The sequence below is a fragment of the Zea mays genome, chromosome 10, assembly GCF_902167145.1.
Source record: "Zea mays cultivar B73 chromosome 10, Zm-B73-REFERENCE-NAM-5.0, whole genome shotgun sequence".
NCBI classification, from domain to species: Eukaryota; Viridiplantae; Streptophyta; class Magnoliopsida; order Poales; family Poaceae; genus Zea; species Zea mays.
The window spans coordinates 135,862,240-135,872,279 of NC_050105.1; the positions used below are offsets into that span (position 1 = coordinate 135,862,240).

The 10,040-nt window shown below is 51.4% G+C and overlaps 2 protein-coding genes across 2 annotated transcripts; one reads left to right on the top strand and one right to left on the bottom strand.

Annotated features, from left to right (window-relative positions):
• The first annotated feature begins 2,692 nt into the window (after positions 1-2,692).
• On the top strand, positions 2,693-3,550 carry LOC100280805 (SAUR11 - auxin-responsive SAUR family member). The gene has a single exon (NM_001153725.1). The coding sequence runs from the start codon at positions 2,892-2,894 to the stop codon at positions 3,417-3,419; it is 528 nt and encodes a 175-aa protein (NP_001147197.1). The 5' UTR covers positions 2,693-2,891; the 3' UTR covers positions 3,420-3,550.
• A 2,468-nt stretch (positions 3,551-6,018) lies between these two features.
• Positions 6,019-9,829, bottom strand: LOC103641883 (elongation factor G-2, chloroplastic). The gene is made up of 4 exons (XM_008665194.3): positions 9,310-9,829; positions 7,273-8,681; positions 6,598-7,110; positions 6,019-6,491 (listed from the first exon to the last, which is right to left on the bottom strand). The coding sequence occupies exons 1-4, from the start codon at positions 9,521-9,523 to the stop codon at positions 6,321-6,323; spliced, it is 2,307 nt and encodes a 768-aa protein (XP_008663416.1). The 5' UTR covers positions 9,524-9,829; the 3' UTR covers positions 6,019-6,320.
• Positions 9,830-10,040: the final 211 nt, after the last annotated feature.

Here is a 10,040-nt window from a genome sequence, read left to right on the forward strand (position 1 = left end):
CAAAACACACCAAACACTGTGTTCGGTGATTTGAATCTCTTTCCCACCACCAATCTCTAATTTCATTGTTTCTGGGTTGAGCTTCCGCATCAGCCAGCTAAGCAACTTTCTCGACAATAAATGTGGCTTGAACCTAAGCAGGCCGCCAAACCCCTTAGCAACCACTTCACTTTTCAATTCATCAGATAGAGAATTCACAAGCTTTATAAACTTTCCAGGTGAGCATCGAATAGCTCGTGTCTTAGTTATACCCTTATTTTCATCTCCACCAACAATACCAACATTGTCATCACCAGACCCATCGCCAGCAGGAACAAACTCTGTGTCTTTTTCATCATCACTTTCGGCATCTTGTATAGGAGGGACTTTCAACCTTAATCTCTTCTTCCTTTCCTTTAATTCATTTTTATCTAATTGCTTTCTTTTGTTTTCAACACGGGGAGAACGACGGACAGCATGAGCGCCTTGCTGGCCTGATACATTCTGATCTTTATCCATTATAAAAAACACTGAAAAAATGAGAATGCAAAAAACATGAGGGCACAAACACATGGTACAGATCTCATAAACCAAAAATTGCTAATCAACAAACTAATACACACTAATGCTGCACAATTACATTAGTCCTGGGACATAATTGCAACATGCTACATAAGCCAGTTGCAACAAGACTGCTAAAAAAATTACTACTGGGACAGTTGCAACAGTGAATTTAAACAAATAACTAGTTGTATACGAGCACAGTTATAAAAGACAGTAATGATGTATGTGGTCTGAAAGTAAAAATTATACAGTTGCAACTTATGTCATGGACCAGTTGCAACAAAATGTACACTGCAGTTACAATAAAAGTGGAAACATCTGAGATTATAACCTAGAACACAAACTGCTTGTTCAAAAATGAAATGTATCCGCATTAACCTAGATTATAACCTAGAATACAACAATTAATAATTCCAATCAACGAATAATAATAGTTGCAACACTTGGGGAAAAAATGGGGTTTACCTGTCTATTACCGAAAATAACAAAACAAATCCAAAAAATGGGGACAGAGAAATGGGAGAGAAATCGAATGCGCTTACACGGCGGTCGCGGGCGCAAACTACTCCGGCGCGGGACGTTCGCGGTCTCTGACGGGAGCGGAGGATCCGTTCGCGGAGAAGTGTGGAGGGGGCCGGAGCTGGGAACGAGCGGGAGCGTGCGGGAGCGTGCGGGATGGAGGAAGACGGGAACTGGAGCGAGCGCATAACGGCTACGGCGAGGGCTAGGTCGCCGGGGAAGAGAATGGATTGAGACGTACGCGGAGGGCAAGGAAAGTGGAAAAGGCGCAGTCGGGCGCGGGTAAGTGAAATGGCAGCGTCGGTTCGGCTTCGGGGATAGGTTGGGTCGGACCATGTGCACATGGGCGCGTAGGTTGCGCCTGGGTGCATTCTCTATATTGAATGCACCCAGGTGTAATATATAAAAACAGTATATATATATATATATATATATATATATATATATATATATATATATATATATATATATATATATATATATATATATATATATATACACGCGCGCGCGCGGGTTGCGGGCACAAGTATCCGTATCCTATAGATTTTTTATCTGCAGCCACAGGAGTAATATGTGTCCATTGCCATGCCTATGTGGTGGTGAATGAATGGAGCTGGGAGTCTTGCGTTTTTCTGCTGAGAGGCTGAGATTCCTCGTTGCGGTTTCGGGAAGGTGCGCAACATCGTGATGGGTGGATTGATGCGACTCTCTCTGGGGGCGGCCAGATATTTCCGTAGGAGCGGACTACCACCACTGATGATTGAGCACTGACCACCAGCCAACCACAAATCAGCCGTAGGGTGTACGTACGCAGATGGAAAACGTACATGGCGTGTACCGTCATCTGCGTGCGTACAGAATTGATCGCTAACGATGAACTGTCAGCATCCATCTGTCGCCGACCCGTCTCGCTTGATCCAGCTCATCAGCGGGAGCGCCAGAATTTCCACCGGGGACGTGGACGTTGATGTGGCAGTTGGGTCCCGGTGCTTTTGGACACGGCATTCCTTTTCTTTAATACTCTTATACTCCCTCCGTTTCTTTTTATTTGTCGCTGGATAGTGCAATTTTGCACTATCCAGCGACAAATAAAAAGAAACGGAGGGAGTATATGTCGGGCAGTCCTTCGTTGTAATCGGATCCCACATCCCACAGTACTGGATGCTGCCTGCGTCCGCGTCACCACGCACGTCACAACCCGAGAGAGATGCAGCGCGGACTGGGAGCGTGGTAACCGGCGGACGGACAGGATCCACACGTGGCCGGGCCGACACGGCTCGGGTTTCGGAATGTATACGAGAGTGGCTGGTGTCTGCGACAACAGTTGAGACCTGCTCCATGAATTCTTGACATCATCGCTTCATCTCAGTCAGATACCGCAGATTCGCTGCAACCTGGCAGGCAGACCGCACGTGTGTGTGTGTGCCCCGGCCCCCAGCAAACGCCGTGGTTTTTCAGTCGAGCTGATCGAAGGCACCGTCCGAGGGCATTGGACTACGAACAAACGCCGTCTGACGGACCACGTCGAGAGTTCCAGGCCCCAAGAAGAGCCAGGCCAAACCGTGTCCCTCGCGCACGCCGCCCCCAGCGCCCAGCGGTGTATAAAACAGCCCGGGTCCCCCCTACGGTTAACTCCTTCCTCTCAGTCTCTCAGGCCCCACGACGTCTCCTCTCCTCTCCTGCGTGCTTCCGTTGCAAATCCGCACTCCCCACCACACTACCGAGTACTGACCTGACGCTCGCCCTGCTGCGTCTGCCCAGGGACCAAGGACTCAACGAAAGGAGAGACCTTTCCGCGGTCTCTTGCGATCCTCCTCCTCGCCATCGCCATGCTAAGGAGGTCCCGCCACGGCGGGGTCCGTCTCGGCCGGAAGCTGCTCGGCCTGTGGCGTCGGGCGCTGTGCGGCGGGCGCCGGCGCCGGCGCCGGGGAGGCTACCGCCGCCTGAAGCAGCAGCAGCAGCAGCCCTGCGCCGGCACGCCCGAGCGCGCCGCGAGGAAGCTCGCGCCGGCGCTGCTGCGGTGGGGCCGGTCGCTGGCGCGGCGTCTGCGCCTCGGGTGGAGGGCCGGCGGCGGGCGCCGGATGCTGGCCGGCGCCGAGGCTGAGGTGGCCACGACGCCCAAGGGGCAGGTTGCCGTGTACGTCGGCGGCGGCGGCGGGGAGGCGGCGCAGTCTCTGCGGTACGTGGTGCCGGTGGTGTACCTGAACCACCCGACGTTCGGCGAGCTGCTCAGGGAGGCCGAGGAGGAGTTCGGCTTCCAGCACCCCGGCGTCATCACCATCCCCTGCCCCGCCGCGCGGTTCGAGCAGGCCGCCGCCCTGGCAGCCGCGGGGAAGAAGGGCTTCGCCAGGTGGTAGTGGTATAGGCAGGCACTAGTCGTCGTTATAGCCTTATAGGAGGGAGAGGGATGGAGGGAGGCCCAGGCCCTCCCTGGGCGCCGCCGCCGGCGGAGGCGGGTGGTGTACATATATATGTGTTTCCATCGTAACGCGGATGCCTAGCCTTTTAGCTGATTTTGTTCCTTCGATTCTTGGTCCTGTTTAACTGATGCATCCACCATGATCCTTCCTCCCGACCGGTTATTTGGTCGCTGATGTCTGTTCTTACGCGAGTTCGTCTTCAAACCACTGGAATCTCACCGGCATGCATTGCATGCGATGCGCTTCCTCGCCGGATCGTCCAACTGTCGCTGACTGGTGAGCTCTGGAATACAGGAGTATGTAGTGTATTACGAGGGCAAATGCTCTGTGTTTCTGTGTGCCTGCCTACCGTCTCTCCTCAATCCCGTCTCAATGGCCAAGGCCCCGTTTGGTTTTTAGTTAGGAGACTAATTTAGTCCTTACTAGGTTTATGTTTGGTTGTAGAGACTAAAATTATTTAAAATATATTAAATATAAATCATAAGAGGACTAAAATACTCATTAAGATTCAATTCTCACATCATTACTGTAACTGAAATAAAAGAGGGCAAAATATGGAATTTATATGATTTAGTCACTTTTAATCACTCCTTTGAGGGACTAGAGACTAAAACAGTTTAATCCATATTTTAGTCATACTGTTTGACAATGCATTTGGTTGCGGTACAGTTAGGACAGGTACGTCCCCTGTCGTCCACTCTCGTACCTTCAATTTTGAGGGACGACTGAGGACAGCACTGAAATAGTCATGTCTCAACCTTTGACCTTGAACCAAACAATATTATTTGATGGATTGTCCTATCCCATTCCATCATGTCATTGCAACCAAACACATAGAGCTTAAATAAGACTAAAATGGAGGCCCTCAAACCAAACTAGGCCTAATTACCGTCTCCGCTGCCTGCCTACTAGAGATGGCCAAACGGGCCGCCCGACCCGGCCCGCCAGGCATGGTTAGGAAACCGGGCCGGACCTTCTAAGCCCGCGGGCTTAATTCTCTGTCCGAGCCCGGCCCGCAGCGGGCCGGACCGGCCCGTTTAGCACGAAAAAAGCGGATCGAAAGCGGGCTAAACGGGCCGAAAAGCACGTTTTAGTGCAAAAAAAAAGCGGGCTTAGAGGTAAACAGACCGTACCAGGCGAGCCCACCGTGTCTAGTTTCTTGTCCGAGCCCGGCCCGCTTATTCGTGCCGGGCCGACCCGGGCCCGCAAAGAATCGGGTCGTGCGGGGCTCAGACTGGACCCAAACAGCAGGCTTCGTGCCGGCCTCGCGGGCCTCGTGCTTATTGGCCATCTATACTGCCTACTACTCCCTCCGTCCCATAAAGAAAGTCGTTCTAGCCTAGCAGGTGAAAAACAAGTCAAGTGAGAGATTACAACAATACCCCTATTAAATACAAAGATTCATGTGCCACAAAATCATGTAGCTCGAGGCGTGGGCTGCGCCAATCGCTCCCTGCTCCCATGTCTGCTCTGATCTCGTTGTCTAGACACCAGAACGACAATCTTCAAGGGACAAATGCCAATGCCCAAGACGACTTCTTTTGTGGGACGGAGGGAGTAGTACGCTAGAACGCGTGGCATGATCCAGCGTCCTCGGACGCTGAAAACGGCGCGCCAACCACCGCACGGCATGGGCCCGTACGAACGCCTTCATCCGTACAGGACCCCACGCAGGCAAGATCGACCGAATGAACGAGTCGGCAGTTGGAGCACGCCGTTGACCGCGCGCGCGCGCCGGTCTCGCTAGGCTCCACCGCTCCACCACACCACTGTCCTGCTCGCGAGGAAGCGTGCGTGGCGTGGCGACTGGTGAGCACCGTCTCGTGCCCGGCGCGTACAGTGCACCGCCCTAGCTTGGCCCCTCCCCTGGCGCTGGGTGGCACCGTGGCAGGCAGCGGTCCGAGATCTCCCGGCGCCTGGTCGACGGCGACGCGCGCGCGAGCCCGGCTACTGTACACTACCAGAACTCTACAGCAACAATCATTGGATCGTACGCGGAGGCCGCTGTCCGTTCACGGCTGGCTTGTAGGAGCAGGCCCGGGGACCGGCCCTGCCGCTCTCCCTCGCGGCTCGGGCGCGCAGCGGCGCAGGATACATCCCGGTCCCCGCAGGCAGGCGGCAGTGCGGCGGCAGCAAAGGACGGGCGCGCTCACCGTTCCGGCGTGGGGGCTGCACGGACGCAATCATGCCGCCGCGCACCACCACGCTACGCAAGCGCAGGCCAGCCGCCAGCTGCGACATCTCCCCGGCCTTGCCAAAAAGTTGTGATCGCCATTTCGCGCGGCGCGCGTGCCGTCGCGTCCATCCGGTCGCTTTTGGCCTGTTTCATCTCCCTAGAACTGGAAGGCTGCCTGGCTATGGCTAGACAGTGTCCTGTAGAGCCCATCACAGATCACAAACATATTTAGGCCTCCTTTAGAATGGAGGAGGATTAGTAAAACATAGGAATGAGAAAATTATAGAAATAGAGTTGCATGTCTCCTTCAATTCCATTAGAAAATTTTACAAGAGGTTGAACCTCACGTTAAAAATCCTCTAAAATCTCACTACAATGCTTTAATTCCGTAGAAATTTTATAGAATTTGTAACAAACAAAAAGGAAGAGGGCCGAACTAGAGGTGAGAACGATGGACAGCTTCTCAACAGGAGCAAGAAAACGAAGCCATGTAATTTCACTGTCCACTACAGGTCCAAAATCAATGGCAAATAATGCCCCGTGACGGGGTTCAAGTTCAAGACGCTACAAAGCTACATACACGGATACAACTTGACGCGCTTCCTATCAACCTGCTCTGCGGACGCTGTACTGTATGGATATATCTACGGGGAAACGAAAAACTAAGCAGCAGCTTCCTCTGCTTTTGCTGTGGAGAGCTGGTTCTGGATGTGCTGCGGGACGACGTCAAACTTGGCCAGCTGCATCGTGTAGGACGCTCGCCCCTTGGTCATCCCCCGGAGGGTGCTGACGTACTGGAACATCTCAGCGAGTGGCACAAAAGCATCGACCACCTGTGAATCGCGATCGATCGCATTGTTTAAGGTCACGTTGCAAAGAGTAGGCTATGGTTAAACTAGTCTACAAAAAAAGGGGAGGATGTACTGTTCTGTTTCGTACCTTGAGCCCACCAGGCTTATCCCCGAAGCTGTTAACCTGTCCTCTTCTAGAGTTCAGATCACCGATAACATCGCCCAGGTGCTCTTCAGGAGTTATCACTTCAACTCTCATTATAGGCTCGAGAAGCCTTGGACCGGCTTTCCTCATCCCCTCACGGAAGGCTCCTCTGGCTGCGATTTGGAACGCTAAGACGCTTGAGTCGACATCATGATACGAGCCATCAACCAGCACGGCCCGGAAGTCCACAACTGGGTAACCGGCCAGGACACCGTTGGGTAAGCTCTCTTCCAACCCTTTCATCACTCCTGGTACATATTCTTTGGGCACTGCCCCTCCCTTGATTTCACTCTTGAACTCGTACCCACTTCCAGCTTCCAGAGGTTCAAACCGCACAAGAATGTCTGCGAACTGCCCGGATCCACCAGACTGCTTTTTGTGGACATATTGTATTTCTGCAACTTTGGAAATACTTTCACGGTAGTTGACTTGTGGAGCTCCAACGTTTGCTTCAACCTGCACAGAGTATGCAACAACAGAAGTAAAGGTAATGTGACAGCTACAAAACTCTGAGTTAACAACAGCTAACGACCAAGTAAAAAAAAATCTATACAGAATAGAATTAAAGAAACACATGACGCATGCAGCTGCATAAACGCAGGTAGTCAGAATACTAACCTTGAACTCCCTCTTTAGTCTGTCTACAATGATATCAAGATGCAGTTCTCCCATTCCTTCGATAACAGTCTGGTTCGTTTCCTCGTCTCTAGAGAAGTGGAATGACGGGTCTTCTTGGGCAAGCTTGATTAAGCCAGTAGCCATTTTGTCAGCATCGGCTTTGGTCTTGGGTTCAATAGCAACCTTAATGACAGGGTCAGGGAATTCCATACGTTCAAGCACTACAGGCTTGTCTGGGTCACAGAGTGTTTCACCAGTAATCGTGTCTTTCAGACCAGCAAGCGCTACTATGTCACCTGTCACAGCAACTGGTATATCTTCCTTACTGTTTGCGTGCATCTCAAGAAGCCTTCCGATTCTCTCTTTCTTGTCTTTATTTGCATTGAGAACATATGAACCAGCTATCAGCTTCCCGGAGTATATGCGAACAAATGTTAGTGACCCCACGAACGGATCAGTCATGATCTTGAAAGCTAACCCAGAAAATGGTTCATCATCACTTGGTTGCCTTTCAAGTAGTATTTCAGGGTCTTCTGGGTCAGTACCCTTCATTGGAGGTAGATCAAGTGGAGATGGCAGGTAATCGACAACAGCATCAAGCAATGGCTGGACACCCTTGTTTTTGAATGCTGAACCACATAAAACTGGGACAAAGCTGGCTGAAATTGTTCCCTTTCTGATTAATTTCTTAACAGTTTCCTCGTCTGGTTCGGTTCCTTCAAGATATTTCTCCATAACATCATCATCCAATTCAATAATAGTTTCCAGCATTTGAACGTGATAATCCTGAGCCATCTCTTGGAGATCAGCAGGTATGTCTCTGTATTCAAATTTTGCACCCAGCTCCTCCCCTGTCCATACAATAGCTTTCATTCTGACTAGATCAACAACCCCTTGGAAATTGTCCTCCGAACCAATCGGCAACTGAATCACCAACGGTTTGGCACCCAAGTTTGCAACTATCATGTCTCTAGTTCTAAAGAAGTTAGCTCCAAGGCGGTCCATTTTGTTCACGAAACATATTCTTGGAACCCCATACTTATCTGCCTGGCGCCACACAGTTTCAGATTGTGGTTCTACCCCAGCAACACTGTCAAAGAGACATATAGCACCGTCCAACACCCTCAGAGCACGTTCAACCTCAAGAGTGAAGTCGACGTGGCCAGGAGTATCAATAATGTTGATTCTGTGTTTGTTCCAGAAGGCAGTCGTTGCTGCAGATGTAATGGTTATTCCTCTCTCTTGTTCTTGTTCCATCCAGTCCATCGTAGCTGTTCCCTCATGAACTTCGCCAATCTTGTAGTTCCTTCCAGTGTAATACAGAACGCGCTCAGTAGTTGTTGTCTTTCCTGCATCTATATGGGCCATAATACCAATATTGCGGTAATCATGTAAAGGCACTTGGCGATCTGCATACAAAAAGAAAAGCATGTTAATATCTAACTCATTAAATCAACAGAGTGATATAATATTTCCAACAAGAATGTTGTATTTTAGCAATAAGAAGTGTAATTAAAAAGGCGAGTGGCATGCAATTTTCAGAGCTTCATGTGGTCAGTCCCATGGATGTATGTGGCGGAAAGGATTAGCATTGATATGAAACGTGTCAATACTTTAAAGTTGCATACAAAGAAATCTCTAGTACCAAGCGGCATGACAAGCATGACATATTGACACCCTCTGCACCGACATTTCTGTACCTAGTGCAAATTCGCATCAAGCAAACTCATGAAAAGGCACCATAATTCCACAACTTAAAAACAATTTCTCCCGTAAAGCCAAGATGATTAACCAGTATTATAGGCACTGCAGAGACAAGCACGTCAACAAGCAAACTGGTCCCTTTGGGTAAGCACAATCACTAACGATCAACCATAATTTCGCTCCCGTATACTGTTAGCCACCGCAGCTCTACGGAAGTACGCTCTTGGCCATTTCGACAAACACATATAACACTCACGCGCCGGCGCACTACAGAAACGCCTGCGCCCAAATAGAGAAAGGAAAATGCACAGAAGGATTACAGCGCTCGCTCACCGGTGCCGGCCATGGCGACGACCGAAAGGCGTGGCTTACGCGGGCGCGCGCAGAGTCCGGCCGCGGGGCCTGCCACCGCGGCGCGCTCGGCGGCGAAGCGCGGCGCGAGGAAAGGGCCGTAGCCGAGGAGGAGGCGCGAGGCGGAGACGACGGCGGCCGGCCGGCGCGCGGACCGCGCCGCGGCAGGGGCCCGCACGGGCGCCTCGGCGGCCATGGAGACTACCTCCTCTGCGGCTGCTTTCGCTCTCGGTGGACTTTGGCCGCGAGCTCTCTCCCCTCGCCTGCGCCGCGAGTCTGTCGCGAGCGGGGCGGTTGTGGGTTTTGTGAGCGCGAGCGGCGGCCAATGATGCAGTGATGCTTGAGAAAAGTGAGGATAATGTGAGCCGCGCAGCGGCGAGGAGAAGTGACGACGCCTTCCCGTCTCTCGTTATGGGATCATCGTAGCTGAGAAATGGAGTAGGCAGGATGAAAATGGTGCCTGCGAATCGGCCACGTCTCCCCGTTTCTGAAGTTCGGACCACGAGTGACCGTGCATGCCCGCCTGCAGACCCCAGTATAGTCATCCAAAATTTGGACGTTGGTGTGCTCAGCGCAGCGGCCACCACGCTTTACGAAACCGCTAAAAACCGGTCGGTTTACCGAAACCGTAGTAAACCACCGTTTTTTTTCAAAATCTGTTTGAAATTCAAAAAATTTGAAAAAATTAATAAAACCGAAAACCCCTGGTAAAC

Bases quoted from the DNA above. Each gene is read 5' to 3' on its own strand.
- LOC100280805 (NM_001153725.1), top strand. From the start codon at position 2,892: ATGCTAAGGAGGTCCCGCCACGGCGGGGTCCGTCTCGGCCGGAAGCTG.
- LOC103641883 (XM_008665194.3), bottom strand. From the start codon at position 9,523: ATGGCCGCCGAGGCGCCCGTGCGGGCCCCTGCCGCGGCGCGGTCCGCG. The intron at 7,111-7,272 runs GTTAGTATTCTG...TACTCTGTGCAG, and splicing joins GACTAAAGAGGGAGTTCAAG to GTTGAAGCAAACGTTGGAGC. The intron at 6,492-6,597 runs GTACGAAACAGA...CGCGATTCACAG, and splicing joins ATAAGCCTGGTGGGCTCAAG to GTGGTCGATGCTTTTGTGCC.